The following is a 22751-nucleotide window of genomic DNA, read 5'->3' as shown; positions in this document are numbered from 1 at the left end:
CTTGCGCCATATTTATATGCGCGGTGAACAAATAGTACCATTCGTATTTCGGTAGCCGTATTCCTACGCGGAACCGGGGCTAGTAACGACATGTTCGTCGGCGCTATTGAACTTGACTCAAGGGGCTTGTCTGCTGGCGCCAGGTCCTTGTCCAATGAGAGAATGAACTATTATGGGCTGTAGTAGACTAAAGGGATATTCAGTGTATGAATATACAAGGGATATCGAACGATATACAAATACTATTAAATATATATCCATAAATAAATATATATATTCGGTTTAATCTGATCCTTCACAACAGCGACCTTCCACACGTTACTCTCCCAGTGAGAATCTGCGCTGCCAGGCTGGCCGCACATGCGTCGGAGGAAAGCATGAGACAGTCTCCGGCCTCTCGGACCGTGGTTAATTTGTGGACGCTCCAAAACAATAATGTGTGCCGTCACCACTGTTGTGCAGCTACTTTTTTCTTGTATTTATCTCTTACAATTCTTTAGAGTAAATTAGAATCCGACAAAATCTCGTTTTCCAGCGAGCCGAGCTACCTGACAAGGGACTGAAAGAAAGATGAGTCATCTGGGGTGACGCGTTTTGTTTTAAATGGGTGACTTTTCGATGTTGGTAAACACAGTCTTTTGTTGGTGGTGGCCTGTAGTGTGGGTGACCTCGACTTCGTTTGAGTAAGTGGAAGGTTTAATGTGGCCTATATATGGATTAAAAAAACTGAAATTAGTCCTACCTTTATGAGTATGTACCGTATACAAGAAACATAGCTACATTTAGCTTTTTGTTTACAATACAGGCTTTAAGAGACAACTGAAACAACATCTAACAGCCCTACGCCTGTATAACGGGTACGTCCTAGTACCCGTCACGAAATTCGACCGTGCCTCGAGTGGGAGTCGAGCCCCGAGCGTCTGCTCCGGGGCCAGTATAGCAAACCGCTGCGCCAAGAAGGGAATTCCCCTCTAAGCGCTCGGTTTATCTGCCTCTGGGTAGTGAGTTTTACACACTTCTATGTGCCGTAGTCACACTATCGCGGCACATATCCGTTACATTCACCCCCCCTAAACTCACACCACCCAAGGCATCCGGGTCAACGGCACCAGTATAACGGGTACGTCCTAGTACCCGTCACAAAATTCGACCGTGCCTCGAGTGGGAGTCGAGCCCCGAGCGTCTGCTCCGGGGCCAGTATAGCAAACCGCTGCGCCAAGAAGGGAATTCCCCTCTAAGCGCTCGGTTTATCTGCCTCTGGGGAGTGAGTTTTACACACTTCTATGTGCCGTAGTCACACTATCGCGGCACATATCCGTTACACCTGCACATTATGTACATGTAGACACACACATACCCATAGTTACTTTTATTTTTACTTTATTGTATTTTTAGTGACAGGAATATTAGTAGCCTATCAAATAGGTTGTAAGAGTATATGGTTTCTCACTGCTTGTGAATTGAGTGCATATTTAATATATAGTGTTATGTAATGTATATTGTACTGTATATGATTTCATTATGTTTAGGAATGCGGTATCATGTAATATGTTTGATAGAAAGTATATTGTCACTTTCAGATTTTTAATTCCACTTGGTTGCTTGTCTGAACATGTCTTATCTGTAACATGTTTATATGTTATGTGTGGACCCCAGGAAGAGTAGCTGATGTTTTGCATCAGCTAATGGGGATCATAATAAAATCATACTGTAAGAAAGAAGTACACAAACAGTCCATGCAAGGCCTCTATTTTTAGTGTCTATTGGTGTAGTACATGTTGATACATTCTGAAGAAATGTTTCAAGGAATGAAACATAGTATGTTTCTAGTCTACTACCTGTACCATAGTGGGGCATTGGTTTATACACATGGCCCATGGTGAGAACCAGTCCTGTGTAAATGTTGGTGTCATCTGTTTAGTAGCCCAAACAAGAGGAAACCATCGGCTCAACTCAGCATCATCAGAAAACATCTCTTACAAAAATGTATCCTGGCATTCCTATGATAAAAAATTATGCCATGTACCATTGATATCATGGTTTTAAAATGGACTATACCATGTTATTAATGGTTCCATTACATTTACTATGGCTGTACCATGGTACATCATTTATATAATGACTGGTACCATGGTTTATATATAAAAAAAAAAAAAAAAAAAAAAAAAAAGCACCTCGTGAAACACAAAAGAAACGATTGAGCTGCTGATCAGTTTGATCAAAAGTGTCCTTATTGGTAAATACTGCTCAGAAAAGTTAGGCCCAAATCTGTGATTTTATGTTGTATGACACACACATCTAGAGAAATTGTGACTAGATTTGAAGCATTAACATTACGAGTGGAAAGAGTGGAGAGAGCATGGTGTGGTGTATCAGTGCATTTGTTGAAGTCCAAACCATAGGGGATGCCTGATGAGCAGAGTACCATTTCAGCCAGATGTGGAGGCTGCATATCCTGCGAAACATGGAGGGAGAGGGGACCGGCGATGATCAGTATTGCTGAAGTCATATTTTAGACTTCCGATTCCTGGCGTTTGATGTCAACAATGTTATAAAAGCGTATTGTTGTTGTAATAATGTATTTAACATAGGTATGGGGTGGTTCATCTTTTTCATTATAATTATATGAGCCTGGAATGTATTATTTTTCGAATAGCATTTCCACTTTGAAAATGCTAAAATAAACATTATCCATGTGTATTATAAAGACCAATAATGTATTATTGATCAAGGTTCTAATACAGCAGGTGATATTCATTTACTGTATAATTGTGATGTACAAGCTAGAATTCTATCCAATCTAGCTACTTGTCAAGAAACTAAAAATCACAGGATTTTGACTGATATATAATTTGCAACTTAATAGCCATCCAAACTATGATTACAGTTGCTAGTCATTTATTAATCAATAAGTAAGATATACAATTCCATCTGCCGACAGACACCCCTACCTTGATAATATCTGTACAAACGAAATGTAGGACATTTTTAAATGTTTTTTTTTTTTTTTTTTTTTTTTTTTTTTTGTGGGGCGGCGTGGCTCAGGGGTAGAGCGGGGCGTCCAATGATCGAAGCGTTGGTGGTTCGAATCCCGCTCAAGCCCATGTCCATCCCATTGCCGTTGTGTCCTTGGGCAAGACACTTAACCTACTTGCCTCGTATGAATGTGTATGCATGTGAATGAATGTTGGTGGTGGTCGGAGGGGCCGTAGGCGTTGATTATTCGCCACGCTTCCGTGAGTCTGCCTCAGGGCAGCTCTGGCTGCAATTGTAGCTTACCACTAGTGATGGGTCGGTCATGAGCGACTCGTTCATAAGAGCCGAGTCATCGCCGTGAGCGTGAGTCGAATCGCTCACGTCTGGCAATGAGTCGGTTCACGCCCCCCCCCCCCCCCCCCCCCCCGGCATGCACAACAGACACACACAATGAACTCAACGGATATCGTCGATCGGGGGCTCAACTAGAGTCTGACACGTTTCTATGATAAACTGAATGAATAGACAGACATTGACACAGACAACTGAATGAATAGCATACTACTTATTTGGTTGTATAGGAGTCGAGTGGCGCTAATGAGTGTCTTTTGTCAAACAACAGTAGTCTATGAATAGGCTATGCTAACGTAACATGATGCAAATATGCAATTGATCACCCTCGTCCTAGAACTCCTTTTTTTTGTATTTTATTTTTTTATTATTTTTTATTATATAATCCTCCAACAGGCTCTTTTTTGTAAGTTGACTGGTTTGCACACCAATAATACAGTGCAATAATAGAATAGTAGAATAGATAGTAAAATTATGCAATAGAATGGCCAGAGTAAAATAGTGCTACAGTACAATCAACAGTCAGCGGGGTGTATTAGAAGGCTATGGTGAAGAGGTACGTTTTTAGCTTATTTCTGAAAATATTAAGATATCTAGCTTCCCTAATGTCCATAGGTAGTGTGTTCCATAACTTTGGTGCATAGTTAGCAAAGGCTGCATCCCTGATTTTCATCTAACATTGTAGATGATCGCAATGTTTATCCTTTGTATATAAGGAGGAGGACCTTGAAATCAATTCTAAATGTTACCGATGATTACTGATGTAAACAGGGGGATCCTGATGTAAACAAGACGAAAGTCTTTCTCTGGTCTGCATCCCCTTAACAATTGTATGTATAATTGTATGTAATTGTATAACATCGGCCACATTTTTTTAGCGCTTGCGCCGCACGCTCACGCTTCATATTTTGGCTTACAGAACTTCGTCCGGAAGTGTCAATGATCCGTGAGCCGTGAGTCGCTTACGTGAATCAGTTCATTGCGGTGAGCGTGTATCGAATCGCTCACTCACTGAAATGATCCGTTTGGCACATCACTACTTACCACCACCGGTATGACTGTATATGAACGAATAATGGACTCTGTGAAGCGCTCTGAGTCAGAGCAACAGTCAGTCAGAGAAGAGCGCTATATAAATCCAATCCATTATTATTATTAAATAGAGAATTTTAAAAAGGAAATAGCCGGCACTCCATAACCACTTTGATGAACAGCACGACCATGAGAATAATAATAGGAATAACTCTCTCATGACAGAGTGGATGGCTCTTAAAAGAGCCTTTGGGTTAATCTTCAGTGAACAGCATAGTTTACTTGGAGCTAGTGTACTTGGTCACAGCCTTGGTTCCCTCAGACACAGCGTGCTTCGCCAGCTCACCGGGGAGCAGCAGACGCACAGCGGTCTGGATCTCCCTGGAGGTGATAGTGCGGCGCTTGTTGTAGAGAGCCAATTTCGAGGCTTCTCCAGCGATGCGCTCGAAGATGTCGTTAACGAAGGAGTTCATGATCCCCATGGCCTTGGAGGAAACGCCGGTGTCGGGATGAACCTGCTTCAGGACTTTGTAAATATAAATGGCATAACTCTCCTTCCTGGACTTTCTGCGCTTCTTGCCACCCTTTGCAGTTGTCTTGGTGACGGCTTTCTTGGAGCCCTTCTTGGGCGCTGGCTTGGCTGGCTCAGGCATTATGATCAGTAGGGACTAAACAGCAATGAATGTGGAAACAAAAGCGCACTGCTGCCTCTTTATAGGCCAAATTATGCAAATACAGCTGCCTGGCTTCTTGTGTATGATTGGTTGGGAGGCTTTGTCGCACATTTCCCGCTCACAGGAAACTATTTGCGCGCAAAGCCATGATAACCCAATTATTATTTTAGCAAAACGCCATAGCCACACTTGATATTAAGCCAAACAATAATCGACATGAAACTGCATTTTTCCAAGACAATGCTCTCTGGGTGACATCTGTCACTGCTTTGACTTACAAATATATATATATATATATATATATACACAGACACACACACACATTCATACATATACACGTCTGTACATACCTGCATATAATCCTTTTTACATGTATTTGTCGTCATTTTTTGTAATTTAATTAATTTGCTGTAATCTATATATATATATATATAACCCTTACTATTTATACCGCTGTCCAGTATGACTTACTACACATCGTTTTTTTCAGTCAAAATTAATCATCACTTGACCGCATTTATAATTTTATATTATATCGTTAAGCCTTCAAAAACAGGCACAAAAACACTGCAGACAAACACATTAAACATTACTTCTAAACAGCATTGTACAAGTGTACCCATTAGTGAACACGGTCAAATGTTATGCATTACGTGTTTATCGTCTTCGTTACACTTGTGTCCGAGGTAGCGAGACAACGTAAGTTAGACAACCAAATTGTATTTGGACAAACGGAAATATTGCATCTTCAAGAAGAGGTGGGTGGCTCTGAAAAGAGCCTTTGTGGAGTTTGTCGAAGAGGCTAAATAATTTACTTCTTGGCCGCCTTCTCGGTCTTCTTGGGCAGAAGGACAGCCTGGATGTTGGGCAGCACACCACCCTGAGCGATGGTCACTCCTCCCAGCAGTCTGTTGAGCTCCTCGTCGTTACGCACGGCCAGCTGCAGATGACGGGGGATGATACGACTCTTCTTGTTGTCACGGGCAGCGTTTCCAGCCAACTCCAAGATCTCAGCGGTCAGATATTCCAGCACAGCCGCCAGATAAACCGGGGCACCGGCTCCAACACGATGAGCATAGTTGCCTTTACGCAGCAGTCTGTGGACACGACCCACGGGGAACTGAAGCCCGGCGCGAGATGAGCGAGTCTTGGACTTAGCCTTCACCTTTCCTCCTGTCTTACCTCTTCCAGACATGATTCAATTTATTCTAGAGATGAACACAGAATAATGTGGTAAACACGCCGAAGAGCCGTCTTTATATCCTCACTAAGGTTCGTGCTTATTGGTCAAATATGGCTCCATGCATCATCACCCAATCAGAGAAGGACTGACAGCGATAATAGGGTTTGGTTTAAGTTGTTGGCGAACTTTTCATACGATCTCTCCACCAATCATACACGCAAATGTAGGCGGTGAAGGAAATTATAATAACAACGTGGATATTGTTATATCAGCGTATAAGGCGCTCCCCACAGAGCCGACAATATAGAACCGTCCATGTCACTATACTATACTATGAATAATAAACTCATAGACAGGCTTATTGGAATGTCTTATAACCTCTAACATAATACCAGGCCTGTTATGATGCCTTTATAGCAGAAGGAGGAGAGATGTTTTTCGACCTATTCTCATTATTGGATCAGCGATGTTGTGTTGAACAAATAAAAAGTGACGAAATGCAGATACTTTCTATATACCGGATTTCAAAATCACATTATATTGTCAATTTTATTTGCTATAAATGCACCCAAACTATTTAAAAATGCATGTATGTCGAGTCAAGGGGGCACTTAGTGTCACGATAAAACAGTATGCAGATTACATGTCTCGCATTAAACACAACACCAGAATTATGTTAATATTATGGAGCACACCAAGAGCTAATAACTCAAAATTATTTTAGCAAAAGCAATTAGATTATGGAAGGAACTAGATAATAACCCAACGCCAAGTCTTCATTCTAGTGGAATGGATGCTGTTTACAAGTCTTGGTCCTAAGAACTGGTCTTACTTTGTGCCATTGAAAGAAAATCCCAATTTGGCTAAACAATCAACGTTCCTAGTTTGTGTAGTAATTTAAGGCTGTAAGGCATGTTATTTCAGTCTGTTCCAATAGTTATCAAGACTTGATTAACGTAATGGGAGACTATTCAGTTTCTTAATTTTGGAATTAGTTACATATTACAATAAATGTAATGTAATTAACTTTAATTGCATCCCCTTAACAATTGTATGTATAGAGCTGTACTGTACCCATTCTGCAATCTGTTAATAAACTTTTCAATGAATCAATCAATAGATTGGGTGTAATTGGCTATAGATACCAAGAGAAAGGGGGATACAATCAGATACAAATCTATCAACAAATGTGGGAACATGGGCTTAGTTTCAGTCATGGGTAAAATAACAGAGGGCATACATACCCTCATCTTGCACATTGTTGTTTATATGCACTTTTTTATTACATTTTGAGTTCTCCACTGTAATATAATTATGTGACCTATATGTATAATACATGTTGTACCTCCCCATCTGTTATGGTACCGAATGTCCAAGAGATCAATTAAGAAATATAATATCATGCAATTTGTTCTGCTTTAGCCAACAAGAGATGCTAGTATAAATATCAGAATTAAAGTGATTACTTTAGTATAACTGATCTGATGTTGAAATAATTAGTTAATGGAATGTACTTTTCATGATTACGGTGGTGGCTCTTAAAAGAGCCTTTCGGTTATGAATGTAGGGAGAGAGAAAAAAAAAAGCAGGTTTAAGCGCGCTCTCCACGGATGCGGCGGGCCAGCTGGATGTCTTTGGGCATGATGGTCACCCTCTTGGCGTGGATGGCGCACAGGTTGGTGTCCTCAAACAGACCGACCAGGTAAGCCTCACTGGCCTCCTGAAGAGCCATGATAGCAGAGCTCTGGAAGCGCAGGTCGGTCTTGAAGTCCTGGGCGATTTCTCTGACCAGGCGCTGGAAAGGCAACTTGCGGATCAGCAACTCGGTGGACTTCTGGTAACGACGGATCTCTCTCAGCGCCACGGTACCGGGCCTGTAACGATGTGGCTTCTTCACGCCGCCGGTAGCCGGTGCGCTCTTACGAGCAGCCTTGGTGGCGAGCTGCTTCCTTGGGGCTTTGCCACCGGTGGACTTACGAGCGGTCTGCTTAGTTCTAGCCATTACGAGAAACTATGTTTTCTTCTTCACTCCAACAAGAATAATACGCTGCTGTGCCGTAACTCTGGCCTTATATAACTAACGTGGAGGCGCAGCCGTTTCTGATTGGTCTCAGCTCTGGGAGCTCGTTACTCCGCCTACATCTCACACGAGCATTGGAGGACTGGTCTTTTGGAAAAACCGCCAACAAAACGTCTTTCCTGATTGGGTGAGAAAACACCCCGAAAATAAAACGCGACTCTCCAACTCGCTGATTAATTTCAACTGAAAAAAAATACTGGACAGCGGTATAAATATTATATATATATATACAGATTACCATAATGGCAGCAATTTGTGTATTACTGCAATTTTTGGGGCTCAACTCACTATCTGAAGCGGTGCGACTGATTGAGACTATTTTCTTTACCAATGTTGCTGGTCTCGATCACTAATCACAAAAATAAATGGGTAGAACTACAAGTAGTGTTTTGTAGCTGTGCCCGTTTCATTTAAATCGTGGTGGTCCATAAAAGAGCCTTTTGTGAGACAATGTTCAACTTGTTCTGTAGAATAATGGTTGCTTGTAGATATTTAATGTGAGGTAGTGGGGAACATAATATGTGCCAAATGTAGTGTCAGAGCGGCCATTTACGCACAAACAAATGCACCATAATGATAGCAATTTATGTATTTCCACAATAAAGGACTCAACTCGTTGTGGTATCTACGTTAGTATAGGACCAACTGATCAAACCGGACTTTGATTAGTCCAATTAAGAACCTAGATCTGATCTAGCTTTTTGTGGTATATTCTCCATAGTCTCGCGTTTGCTTTGTTGCCGTGCTGGTGCTGGAAGTAACTCGTGGAAATCAACCATCCCAAAAGTAATACTAAGTTATATACTTCGATAAGCCCCCTTCACTTCCACACACTAGAGTACAATATTGCTTTTCATGGAAGTGGTGGGTGGCTCTTAAAAGAGCCTTTTGTTTAATTAAGACAACGTTCTGTTCAAACGCTTATCTCTTCTTGGGAGCTCCTCTCTTAGCTGCTTTTGGCTTGGCAGCCTTAGCTGGGGCCTTCTTGGGCGCAGCGGGCTTTTTCACCTTCTTTGGGCTCTTGGCCGCTACCTTCTTGGGACTCTTAGCTGCTACCTTCTTGGGACTCTTGGCTGCTACCTTCTTGGGACTCTTTACTGCTACCTTCTTGACTTTCTTGGGAGACTTCTTGGCGGCAGCAGGCTTCTTCGTTGCCACCTTCGTGGGCTTTTTGGCCGCGACAGGTTTCTTGGCTGCAGGCTTCTTGGCTTTCGGAGCGGCTTTCTTTGCGGGCTTTTTGGCTTTAACCTCAGCCTTGTTAATCTTGAAAGAGCCGGAGGCTCCGGTACCTTTGACCTGGACCAGGGTTCCTTTCGTCACCAGACTCTTGATGGCAGTCTTCACACGAGCCTTGTTCTTGTCCACGTCATAGCCACCGGCAGCCAGAGCCTTCTTTACGGCAGCCAGAGACACGCCGCTCCTCTCTTTAGAAGCAGATACTGCCTCGACGACCAGGTCACGGACGCTGGGACCTGCCTTCTTGGGTTTAGGAGCTGCCTTCTTCTTGGCAGCCTTAGCCGGAGCGGCGGGAGCTGGAGCTGGGGCGACTTCTGCCATCTTCTCTCGTTCTCTGCTGCGAAACAAAAGCTGAAGTAACTAGGAGGAGTAGGAGCGTCAACAGACTGATAGTGTGGCCGAGGCGGGGGGCTGGTCTTAAACACTGCATGAGAGCCATGTAGACTCAACCAGCCCGGTCCTCCTCTGTACTATCAAAATGTTCTGTCGCTTGTGTTTTCTCTTCGCATAAAATAGTTAAAATACACAACTATGAATATTGCAGAAATCTAACGCCAAATGTCCCAGCTAGTAGACACATGTCCCGTCAGACTCACACTATTTGGAGAAGCGTGGTTAATTTGTGGACGCTCCAAAACAATAATGTGTGCCGTCACCACTGTTGTGCAGCTACTTTTTTCTTGTATTTATCTCTTACAATTCTTTAGAGTAAATTAGAATCCGACAAAATCTCGTTTTCCAGCGATCCGAGCTACCTGGCAAGGGACTGAAAGAAAGATGAGTCATCTGGGGTGACGCGTTTTGTTTTAAATGGGTGCCTTTTCGGTGTTGGTAAACACAGTATTTTGTTGGTGGTGGCCTGTAGTGTGGGTGACCTCGACTTCCTTTGAGTAAGTGGAGGTTTAATGTGGCCTATATATGGATAAAAAAACTGAAATTAGTCCTACCTTTATCATGAGTATGTACCGTATACAAGAAACATAGCTACATTTAGCTTTTTGTTTACAATACAGGCTTTAAAAGATAACTGAAACAACATCTAACAGCCCTACGCCTGCACATTATGTACATGTAGAGACACACACATACCCATAGTTATCTTTATTTTTACTTTATTGTATTTTTAGTGACAGGAATATTAGTAGCCTATCAAATAGGTGGTAAGAGTATATGGTTTATCACTGCTTGTGAATTGAGTGCATATTTAATATATAGTGTTATGTAATGTATATTGTACTATGTATGATTCCATTATGATTAGGAATGCGGTATCATGTAATATGTTTGATAGAAAGTATATTGTCACTTTCTGATTTTTAATTCCACTTGGTTGCTTGTCTGAACATGTCTTATCTGTAACATGTGTTATGTGTGGACCCCAGGAAGAGTAGCTGATGTTTTGCATCAGCTAATGGGGATCATAATAAAATCATACTGTAAGAAAGAAGTACACAAACAGTCCATGCAAGGCCTCTATTTTTAGTGTCTATTGGTGTAGTACATGTTGATACATTCTGAAGAAATGGTTCAAGGAATGAAACATACTATGTTTCTAGTCTACTACCTGTACCATAGTGGGGCATTGGTTTGGTGAGACTGGTGAGACCCAGTCCTGTGTAAATGTTGGTGTCATCTGTTTAGTAGCCCAAACAAGAGGAAACCATCGGCTCAACTCAGCATCATCAGAAAACATCTCTTACAAAAATGTATCCTGGCATTCCTATGATAAGAAATTACACCATGTACCATTGATGTCATGGTTTTAAAATGGACTATACCATGTTATTAATGGTTCCATTACATTTACTATGGCTGTACCATGGTACATAATTTATATAATGACTGGTACCATGGTAAAAAAAACAAAAAAAGAGCACCTTGTGAAACACAAAATTAAACGATTGAGCTGCTGATCAGTTTGATCAAAAGTGTCCTTATTGGTAAATACTGCTCAGAAAAGTTAGGCCCAAATCTGTGAATTTATGTTGTATGACACACACATCTAGAGAAATTGTGACTAGATTTGAAGCATTAACATTACGAATGGAAAGAGTGGAGAGAGCATGGTGTGGTCGTGTATCAGTGCATTTGTTGAAGTCCAAACCATAGGGGATGCCTGGTGAGCAGAGTACCATTTCAGCCAGATGTGGAGGCTGCATTATCCTGCTAAACATGGAGGGAGAGGGGACCAGCGATGATCAGTATTGCTGAAGTCATATTTTAGACTTCCGATTGCTGGAGTTTGATGTCAACAACGGTATAAAAGCGTATTGTTGTTGTAATAATGTATTTAACATATAACGTAGGTATGGGGTGGTTCATCTTTTTCATTATAATTATATGAGCCTGGAATGTATTATTTTTCGAATAGCATTTCCACTTTGAAAATGCTAAAATAAACATTATCCATGTGTATTATAAAGACCAATAATGTATTATTGATCAAGGTTCTAATACAGCAGGTGATATTAATTTACTGTATAATTGTGATGTACAAGCTAGAATTATATCCAATCTAGCTACTTGTCAACAACCTAAAAATCACAGGATTTTGACTAGTGCCATCCAAACTATGATTACAGTTGCTAGTCATTTATTAATCAATAAGTAAGATATACAATTTAATCTCCCGACAGACCCCCTACCATGATAATACATGTACAAACGAAATGTAGGACATTTTTAAATAGAGAATTTTGAAAAGGAAATACCCGGCACTCAATAACCACTTTGATGAACAGCGCGATCATGAGATGAATAATAATAATTATTATTATTATTATTGTAAAGTTTATCATTACAATTATTATTATTTTGTGCACGTTGTGCAAATTGAGAGGCTGTGCTCTTTGCACACAACCCTCGTACACTTGTAACATTGCCTCTCCAGGCGGCTGCGATTGTAATGATAATCTTTACAATAATAATAATAATAATAATAATGCTAACAATACCGACCAGGTATTAGTGCCTCGCAAAGTGCAGATATGAAGTTTTCCCCCTTTTTTTTATGGATTTAGGTTTTGTTCTTCATCAACGATAAAGTTCTCTACAAGTTTGATATATTGGCCATTCAGACTGTAATTGTGATGGGGAATATGCTTATAGTGGCCGACTGTCATTCCTGTGTGCTGATAGTCGTCCACGATGCACCCGCTATTGCCTTTTTTACACTGTACCAAAGTTGTTGATGTTAATGAGTTGAATGTCCACAGTTGCTTCTCTTACGGTGTACAGGGTTTATTGTTGTCCAAATGAAAGTGATAATGAATTAAAGGTTTGACAGAACAGTTGTCAGTTGCTCCGTGCCAACAGTATAACAGTGTTTGAAAGTAAGTCCTCAGCAGGTGCATGAGATTACGTTGATCACCTTGGCCATTTATAGTTATTGGGCTGCAATGGGTGGTGAGCCCTCTAGTGGCCAAACAGTCTAAAGGTTCTAATGTATACATATAATACAATATAATGGTTCAGTGCATGGTTCTAATATATATATAATGTAATATATATACACAATAATAATATATTATATATATAATAATAATAACAATATATAAATCCACCAAGTCGGTTTCTGCCTCTACACACCGGCCCCTTAATTGTGTACTAAAACACAATTATAAAACTATATATGCATCAAAGAGGCAAAGAAGCCGACATAACCTACAGTCAATGCTAATGTCCTCCATAATAATAAACAATATGAAATCACAATTCTACACAAAGAAACTTGACTGGGGCTGTGGTTTCCGCTTGTTGTCCCTGAGCATGGGAAGAACAAATTAATTAGTAATTCAAATAACAGTCAAGGAAACTCAATGATAATATTCAAAGTGTTTTTTGTTTTTGTTTTAACAAACAGAGCCATATAGCTCTGATAGGCTTATAGCCAATGTATATTCAAAGTTCAACAGAGCCCTATGGCTCTGATAGGCATACAGCCAATGTCCACTGGTTGTGAGACTCCATCGGGGTCGTCAGGACTTTCTGCGGTAAGTCGGTCGGTAGGTTTCAGCCATTCTTCCCTGCAGGTTTCCCTTACGCCGTCGTCTCTTGTAGTTTCTCCTTTTGGAAACTGGCATATACAAAAGTATTTGGTCATCACCGGCCCCGGTAACACCATGGGCTTCCATGGGCTTCACTTGATAAGCTTGTGTCTTCACAGCGTTGAACAGCTGCACCACCCCCCTGGTAGCAATGCTCTGTAGATTTCGTTCCACCTCTCCGTCTTTGACCAGGTCAGGTTTGTCCCTACACATCATCTCCCAGGTCCGCTTCTTGTCAACCTGTTTCTTTCTCTCCAGCTGCTCCGGTTTCTCCTTCCCCTTCAGCTTGTCCAGCTGTTTGTTCTTCAGAAGCATGGAGGGTGTACTCTCTGGGGTCTTCTTTTCCAGGATCTTAACCATGGCTTCCGCCCATCCAGCATTTTGGTTCCCCTCCTCTCCTTCCTCTCCTCCGTCTTCATCCTCTGCCTTTGCCCCATCATCATCAGCTTCCTTGTCTTCTCCATCATCTGATGCTAGGTTGCTGCTTCCGCTTGTTGGGTGTAGATCAGTGTGAGACTGAGGGGCTTGGGTATGAGAGGTTGTTGGCATTACATGCCGGCTTTGACCAGCGGGGGCAGCACATCCTGTCTTATGGCTTGTAGCAGTATGGCTTGGCCACTGGTCCACCTCTTCTTTATCACTGTCCTCCTCCTCGTCTTCATCACCGTTCTCCTCTCCTTCATCACTCTTGTCCTCCTCTCCTCCATCATCATCATCGACGTCATCAACGCCGGTTCCATCACCACTATCATCATCGACGTCGTCGACATCATCAACGCCGTCAACATCGACGTCGTCGTCCTCCTCACCACCATCATCATCGACGTCATCAACGCCGGTTCCAACGCCACTATCATCATCGACGTCATCGACATCATCAATGCCGTCAATATCGACGTCGTCGTCCTCCTCACCACCATCATCATCGACGTCGTCGACATCATCAACGCCGTCCTCCTCACCACCATCATCATCGACGTCGTCGACATCATCAACGCCGTCAACATCGACGTCGTCGTCCTCCTCATCACCATCATCAACGCAGTCAACATCGACGTCATCATCAACGCCGTCAACATCGACATCATCAACGCCGTCAACTGGTTCATTCTGATGAAGTGTCTGAGGAACAATCCACTCCTTGGAGGGAATATGAGGCGCGATCGAATAGTCACCCTCATCTTCATCCTCGCTGCCCTCTTCATCGCTGACCTCATCTCCTTCATCACTGTCCTCTTCTTCACTGCTGTCCTCTCCTCTGGACTCTGGACTCTGTATTTTGTGCTCGCACTCCTTGGAGCTGAAATCAAGACAGTGATTAGTAAAAACATTATCATTGGCCGGTACAATGTTGCGCCTCTCAGCCAAGACTCCCATCGATGATGCCCGCCTGGCCGCTTGCTTGGCTGCTCGCTCAGCTGCGCGCCTGGCTGCGTGTTCGGCTGAGAGCTTTTCTTCTTCCAATTTCCTATCACTTTGTTGTTTCTTTATCCTGATTTCCAACTCGTGTCTCAAGTGTTTAAGGTTTACATTGGCAAGGACAGTTTCATATTTCCAATTATTTTGTTGTTTCTGAAGCAAGTTTACAGTGTAAATGCGTATAAACAAGCATTCATTTTCGTCTTCAGCCTGTCTTAGCCTAGAGCGTATCCATAAGATTTCCTTTTCATCTTCAGCCTCGCTGCCCTCTTCTTCCTCACCACTTGATAGTGCCTTTAATGTAGCATCTGCAGCGTCAATGACAGTTTTCATCTCATGCTCCTCTTGCAAGATATTTAATGCTGCTTGCCTGTTTTCAAATTCATGATTTATTGATGCTTGTTCATGCTTCAAATCCCTTTGTTGTTTTTCAAGGTAATTTATTTTCTTTAAATGGGCAAGACGTGCCATCATGGCAGCTTTTTCAGCTTGAGTCCTTTTAAGCATAAATGAGGCTGTTGAGCTCGCACTACTTCTATGACTGCTTGGCTGGCGAGGCACATACTTTCCCATCTTGGCTTCAGGCATTGTTACTGTATTCTTTTTACAAATATCGTTTGTAGTTTTAAACGTTACAATCACATGGCGACGTGGTGTGACGTCAGAGCCTTCAAAGTGGGTTTATGTGCCAACGTTATCCCGTTTCCACACGTCCAGAGTAACATTAATTGCAATGGTTCCACTTATTCTCTGTTGCATATTCCACTTCACGGCAGGCCATTACAGCTCTTCACCGTCTTTCAAATCCTTTATCCAGGTCTTCATCAACAGAGGTGTATTTCATAAATCTTCTTACCTCTGGTTTCCTTTTGTGAGGGAGGTTGTCCAACTTTATACTCACATAGCACGTCCTTCTTTCACAAGGATATTTTTCCTCTTTTTAACTCTCGTCCTTCTGTTGTGAGGGTAGTTTCAAACTTTATAGCGGCCCACTGTCATTCCTGTGTGCTGATAGTCGTCCACGATGCACCCGCTATTGCCTTTTTTACACTGTACCAAAGTTGTTGATGTTAATGAGTTGAATGTCCACAGTTGCTTCTCTTACGGTGTACAGGGTTTATTGTTGTCCAAATGAAAGTGATAATGAATTAAAGGTTTGACAGAACAGTTGTCAGTTGCTCCGTGCCAACAGTATAACAGTGTTTGAAAGTAAGTCCTCAGCAGGTGCATGAGATTACGTTGATCACCTTGGCCATTTATAGTTATTGGGCTGCAATGGGTGGTGAGCCCTCTAGTGGCCAAACAGTCTAAAGGTTCTAATGTATACATATAATACAATATAATGGTTCAGTGCATGGTTCTAATATATATATAATGTAATATATATACACAATAATAATATATTATATATATAATAATAACAATATATAAATCCACCAAGTCGGTTTCTGCCTCTACAATGCTTATATTTTTGGTATCATAACCGATTAGGCCAACAATGACTTGTGTTAATTGAGCAATATCACAGCTATATTTATATTTCGGCCCTGCGTATTGCTGACAGCCCTGTGATATAATAACAGCATGTCACGAAGTGAGCTATTGCTTTTATAAAACGGTTACCAAGTAGCCTAATATGAAAGTAAGATTTACACTTACATTTATTAATACATAATAATGTTCAAAATATAATTTACTTTGATTTACATTCATCTGTATGCTGCCGTTTATTGTGCACCAACTGGCACAGGCAGAGATGGTATAAACAGCAGACTTATTTCTTGAAGAGGTGGCAAGATGGTACAAGGCAGAGCAGATTGCTTTGAGCTACCCAGTTTTATAATTATTGGCCATGGCCTTGGTGAATATGTTATTTCTTAGCCAGCAGGTGTGCGTCAAAACTTTACACGTGTAGTTTGGCTCAAGATGAATCACCATTTTAAATTATTCTGCTATCCAACACAACCCATATAGCTGGCTTGTTCGACAGACATCTCATGGACAACTGCATGAGACTTGGATTGCAAGTTGTAAAATAGTTTGTAAACAGATGTTTTGCTCCAAATCTCCATTAACTTCAATTCATCAAGTATTGTGACCATTTATGAGGTTTACCACAGTGGAGATATGCGAGAAGAAACCAAAGTATTCATGAATTCAAGACATCACAGTATGAGTTGATATGCAAGTTATACTTTTTGGGTTAAGTTCTCATTTAGCCTGTAGAGGCAGAAGAGTTTCAGCCATGAGTTTGTTCTGCTTTACTCTCTTCTTGACACAGGGCTTTCATCGAATTACATTACAAAACTCTGTTGTACTCCCCAAGATGTTATTTTATATTTTAGAACTCGAGGGATGATGATTATCAACCGATTTAGTCTAGTTCTACATGTGCCATTTAGGAGTTATATACTCACAACTATAGTGAGGGCATGCATGTACTTTGTACACCAACTCATTGTATTACACTGATACAGGCATTAGATTGCCATGTATTTGTCCCTTTAAAATAAATCAAATAAACTAAAACCGCGTAAACATTGTATAACTAAACGATGCGTTTTGTTTTAAATAATGAGTTATATATATATATATACACACACACAATTGAATAAGGAATATACTTTCATAGTTATTGAAGTGGCTCTTAAAAGAGCCTTTTAGGTAGTGAATATACGAGGAGTCTTATTTAAGCGCGCTCTCCACGGATGCGGCGGGCCAGCTGGATGTCTTTGGGCATGATGGTCACCCTCTTGGCGTGGATCGCGCACAGGTTGGTGTCCTCAAACAGACCGACCAGGTAAGCCTCACTGGCCTCCTGAAGAGCCATGACAGCGGAACTCTGGAAGCGCAGATCAGTCTTGAAGTCCTGCGCGATTTCTCTCACCAGGCGCTGGAAAGGCAACTTGCGGATCAGCAGTTCAGTAGATTTCTGATAACGACGGATCTCTCTCAGAGCCACGGTACCGGGCCTGTAACGATGGGGCTTCTTAACACCACCAGTAGCCGGGGCGCTTTTACGAGCAGCCTTGGTAGCGAGTTGCTTCCTAGGAGCTTTTCCTCCAGTGGATTTACGAGCAGTCTGCTTGGTTCTAGCCATTGTGCTACTTCTGTTAATTCTTTCTAAGATAGAAGGAAATAATGTAACACAATACTACAAAACATGGCTTTATATTGTCGGTTCAGTGGGGGCGCGTCTTATGCTGATTGGTCTATATCTGTGTCCTGTTATCATTTCCTTTCCAACGCCTAAATCGCCGTCTATCATTGGTGGAAAGGTATATGAAAAGTCCGCCAAAATGTAAACCCAACCTCCTCTCCGTTCGTCTCTGATTGGGTGATGATGCACAAAAGATATTTGAACAATAAGAATCAGCCTTGCACGAACGTTAGTGGGGAATAGAACCTAGATTAAACTCACAAGCAGGTTTTATCATCTGGATAATCATAATAATCAAATGATGATGTGATGAACACATATTATGCAGGTGCATTATTAGGATCTGAATAGTGACATCGACGTCATCACATATCTCTATACCTTGTTTATTAATTAAATTGTGTTAATTTCCGGGACATAATTTGAAAACAATGAAAGAGATTCAGTTCAAAACAGAAGGACATTCTAATTATATGGCTGTGAACCACTTCTCCACTAGAAGTTAGCACAAGTATATAATGTATTATGATAATATTCTGGGTTCACTCTCCTCTTCACAATCCACACTGGATTCTGGACTAAATCATATCCAATAAATATATTCTCAGATGTGGATTCCTGGGACAACAAAGGTGGTTCCTGGTCTATTTTAAATTAGGGTTTAGATTCGATTCAAATGTAGCCATTATAATACAGCACAACTAAAATGTTTGGCATCCAACAAGAGTAGTGCAATAGGGATATGAAATGATAGCGATATTTAATGAAGTGATTACACAGGGTATAACATTATATACATGGTATTATGAATTGTATGATATATTAGATGTAGGTATAGAATTGTGGATTGTTCAAAGCGACTAACTAGTGACGATACCAAGATTATTCAGTAAGGTGATTTGTTGCTCCCAGGTGGAAATTGTAGGTGAAGACAGTACATTTAAATAGTCATAATAATAGACATGGTTATAGATAGATGTATTGCTTTCTCGGTAATATGTGGGTGGCTCTGAAAAGAGCCTTTGTGGAGTTTGTCGAAGAGGCTAAATAATTTACTTCTTGGCAGCCTTCTCGGTCTTCTTGGGCAGAAGGACAGCCTGGATGTTGGGCAGCACACCACCCTGGGCGATGGTCACTCCTCCCAGGAGTTTGTTGAGCTCCTCGTCGTTACGCACGGCCAGTTGCAGATGACGGGGGATGATACGACTCTTCTTGTTGTCACGGGCAGCGTTTCCAGCCAACTCCAAGATCTCAGCGGTCAGATATTCCAGCACAGCGGCCAGATAAACCGGAGCACCGGCTCCAACACGATGAGCATAGTTGCCTTTACGCAGCAGTCTGTGGACACGACCCACGGGGAACTGAAGCCCGGCGCGAGAGGAGCGAGTCTTGGCCTTAGCTCTGGCCTTTCCTCCGGTCTTACCTCTTCCAGACATGTTTATTATTCTCTTACGTTAAACGAGTTAGAAAATGAATGCAGTGAGTTGGAGAGTAACCTTTTATAGTCAGGCTTGTGTTTTCTCACCCAATCAGGGGAGATGTTTTGTTGGCGGTTTTTCCAAAAGACCAGTCCTCCAATAATCGTGTGAGATGTAGGCGGAGTAACGAACTCCCAGAGCTGAGACCAATCAGCAACGACTGCGCCTCCGCGTTAGTATGGCCAGAGTTTCGTCACACCAGCGTATTATTCTTGTTGAAGTGAAGACTAAAACGTAGTTTCTCATAATGGCAAGAACTAACTAACATAACTGATATAATAGTTATCGATTACACTGCTGACAAGTAATACATAACCCTATGGTTAAAAATAAATACAATCCGAACTATCATGTTTGCTCCTTGTCTGGACTCCATTTGGGTTAACCCTGCATGCTTTCCCCATTTCCAAAATGGTTTCGTCAGTGTGGTCCGGTACTGTCCATGGTGCTGAAATAGGTTAGCGCCCTTTAGATTTCCAGTGCCTACAAGTAGCGAATCCACGCTTCCAAACAATTTATTTTATTTACATACCTGTATACTATATCTGTACATATTCCTTTCCTACTCTTACTCGTTACCCTTACCCTGCTTGCCAGTATGTACCAGTGTCTTTATAGCTGATCACTGTACATATTAATACTACATCTCTGTACAGTACATACATCTGCTTAGCACTATTACTCAGTTGTACTCATTTATATATTTTATAGCTAGTTTATTCACCTGTATAGCATATTACTATTGCATTTAACTGTTATATTTGCACTATAGTTTGATGCCTTCTTTACATTGTACTGTAATTGCATTGTATGATTTCAATAGATTTGAATCTAATATATTATTTACAAAGTGTTGTACGAATAATCTTGAGGCATATCAATTTAATTGTAATTGTTCACACATGTTCAGGGAGCCCTGCCGTGAGATGAGACTAGTGTACTAGTCACTGAAACGTCTTTCACGTTAGTCTTCTCACTATTAAAATCACTAGTAGCAACGTCAGGAACCGTAGGCATTGCATCAGTGACTGGATTAAATTAAATGCTAAAACAAATTCGGTGCCATGCCTGAGACAACTCAGTCACAAATAAACGTATGTAGAGTGTGCTCATTCAATGATAAGGTGGGTGGCTCTGAAAAGAGCCTTTGGGTTTTGGATAGTTAGGGTTGAATGGAAGTCTAGCCGCCGAAGCCGTACAGAGTGCGTCCCTGTCTCTTCAGAGCATAGACCACATCCATGGCGGTCACGGTCTTTCTCTTGGCGTGTTCGGTGTAGGTGACGGCATCACGGATCACATTCTCCAGGAAGACCTTGAGAACACCACGAGTCTCCTCGTAGATGAGACCGGAGATACGCTTCACTCCGCCACGACGAGCCAGACGACGGATAGCGGGTTTGGTGATTCCCTGGATGTTATCACGAAGCACTTTGCGGTGACGCTTAGCGCCCCCTTTACCAAGTCCCTTACCTCCCTTTCCTCTTCCACTCATTGTAACGTATGTAAGAAAACAAACGAATGTAGCAACTGGCCAACCGCCTGCTTATTTGAACCATCTCTGAGGACGTGGTTGAGACCAAGAAGCGCGCAGGGACAAAAGTGGAGGGAGGTTTTGAGGTTTACGTCTGAACATGTTTTGAGGAAGTGTTGTTTTCCCAATACAATACATCATCCTGAGAACCAGGGGGAAAAGTGTTGTCACTTGTATTATTTTTTTTTAAACATTTAACATATATATATATGTATATATTTTTTTTACTTAATTTTAACTATATTCATATTTTACAAGATGTGCACTGTAGTGCACAACCGGACTTCATTGATCGTAAAACAATAAGAATCATAAGAATATTTTGGAATTATGAAAATTGCATCCACATTCACATTGTCTTTTAACTGGCCAAAAGTGTGTGTGTGACAACGAAGAAAAGAAAACTTCTAATTCGATTCTTCTGAATTGTTCCTGTAGCAGGCAGGCCCCTTTTCTGAAGTAGACCAGTGTTCCTCTGGGAACCGTGTCAGTCAAGTACATGACTGAATTCTAATATATATATAATGTAATATATATACACAATAATAATATATTATATATATAATAATAATAACAATATATAAATCCACCAAGTCGGTTTCTGCCTCTACACACCGGCCCCTTAATTGTGTACTAAAACACAATTATAAAACTATATATGCATCAAAGAGGCAAAGAAGCCGACATAACCTACAGTCAATGCTAATGTCCTCCATAATAATAAACAATATGAAATCACAATTCTACACAAAGAAACTTGACTGGGGCTGTGGTTTCCGCTTGTTGTCCCTGAGCATGGGAAGAACAAATTAATTAGTAATTCAAATAACAGTCAAGGAAACTCAATGATAATATTCAAAGTGTTTTTTGTTTTTGTTTTAACAAACAGAGCCATATAGCTCTGATAGGCTTATAGCCAATGTATATTCAAAGTTCAACAGAGCCCTATGGCTCTGATAGGCATACAGCCAATGTCCACTGGTTGTGAGACTCCATCGGGGTCGTCAGGACTTTCTGCGGTAAGTCGGTCGGTAGGTTTCAGCCATTCTTCCCTGCAGGTTTCCCTTACGCCGTCGTCTCTTGTAGTTTCTCCTTTTGGAAACTGGCATATACAAAAGTATTTGGTCATCACCGGCCCCGGTAACACCATGGGCTTCCATGGGCTTCACTTGATAAGCTTGTGTCTTCACAGCGTTGAACAGCTGCACCACCCCCCTGGTAGCAATGCTCTGTAGATTTCGTTCCACCTCTCCGTCTTTGACCAGGTCAGGTTTGTCCCTACACATCATCTCCCAGGTCCGCTTCTTGTCAACCTGTTTCTTTCTCTCCAGCTGCTCCGGTTTCTCCTTCCCCTTCAGCTTGTCCAGCTGTTTGTTCTTCAGAAGCATGGAGGGTGTACTCTCTGGGGTCTTCTTTTCCAGGATCTTAACCATGGCTTCCGCCCATCCAGCATTTTGGTTCCCCTCCTCTCCTTCCTCTCCTCCGTCTTCATCCTCTGCCTTTGCCCCATCATCATCAGCTTCCTTGTCTTCTCCATCATCTGATGCTAGGTTGCTGCTTCCGCTTGTTGGGTGTAGATCAGTGT

At 41.6% G+C, this 22751-nt stretch overlaps 7 protein-coding genes across 7 annotated transcripts; all 7 read right to left on the bottom strand.

Moving 5' to 3' along the window:
- Positions 1–4637: 4637 nt before the first annotated feature.
- Positions 4638–5012, bottom strand: LOC311248981 (histone H2B-like; the record flags this gene model as incomplete). The annotated part of the gene is made up of 1 exon (XM_084338226.1): positions 4638–5012. The coding sequence occupies one exon, from the start codon at positions 5010–5012 to the stop codon at positions 4638–4640; it is 375 nt and encodes a 124-aa protein (XP_084194352.1).
- An 832-nt stretch (positions 5013–5844) lies between these two features.
- Positions 5845–6228, bottom strand: LOC311223856 (histone H2A-like; the record flags this gene model as incomplete). Its single annotated transcript, XM_084308620.1, has 1 exon — positions 5845–6228. One exon carries the CDS (start codon positions 6226–6228, stop codon positions 5845–5847), a length of 384 nt encoding a protein of 127 aa, XP_084164746.1.
- A 1579-nt stretch (positions 6229–7807) lies between these two features.
- LOC311222967 (histone H3.2-like) lies at positions 7808–8218 on the bottom strand (the record flags this gene model as incomplete). The annotated part of the gene is made up of 1 exon (XM_084307639.1): positions 7808–8218. One exon carries the CDS (start codon positions 8216–8218, stop codon positions 7808–7810), a length of 411 nt encoding a protein of 136 aa, XP_084163765.1.
- A 999-nt stretch (positions 8219–9217) lies between these two features.
- LOC311223855 (histone H1-like) lies at positions 9218–9853 on the bottom strand (the record flags this gene model as incomplete). Its single annotated transcript, XM_084308619.1, has 1 exon — positions 9218–9853. One exon carries the CDS (start codon positions 9851–9853, stop codon positions 9218–9220), a length of 636 nt encoding a protein of 211 aa, XP_084164745.1.
- Positions 9854–17686: 7833 nt separating this feature from the next.
- On the bottom strand, positions 17687–18097 carry LOC311246932 (histone H3.2; the record flags this gene model as incomplete). The annotated part of the gene is made up of 1 exon (XM_084337189.1): positions 17687–18097. The coding sequence occupies one exon, from the start codon at positions 18095–18097 to the stop codon at positions 17687–17689; it is 411 nt and encodes a 136-aa protein (XP_084193315.1).
- A 1112-nt stretch (positions 18098–19209) lies between these two features.
- On the bottom strand, positions 19210–19593 carry LOC311223854 (histone H2A; the record flags this gene model as incomplete). Its single annotated transcript, XM_084308618.1, has 1 exon — positions 19210–19593. The coding sequence occupies one exon, from the start codon at positions 19591–19593 to the stop codon at positions 19210–19212; it is 384 nt and encodes a 127-aa protein (XP_084164744.1).
- A 1222-nt stretch (positions 19594–20815) lies between these two features.
- LOC311247102 (histone H4) lies at positions 20816–21127 on the bottom strand (the record flags this gene model as incomplete). Its single annotated transcript, XM_084337414.1, has 1 exon — positions 20816–21127. One exon carries the CDS (start codon positions 21125–21127, stop codon positions 20816–20818), a length of 312 nt encoding a protein of 103 aa, XP_084193540.1.
- Positions 21128–22751: the final 1624 nt, after the last annotated feature.

This window comes from Notolepis coatsorum (genome assembly GCF_963971535.1).
Source record: "Notolepis coatsorum genome assembly, chromosome: 2".
In the NCBI taxonomy this organism is placed as follows: Eukaryota; Metazoa; Chordata; class Actinopteri; order Aulopiformes; family Paralepididae; genus Notolepis; species Notolepis coatsorum.
Note: the sequence above shows the minus strand (reverse complement) of the source record. Positions and strands in the feature narration are given on the sequence as shown.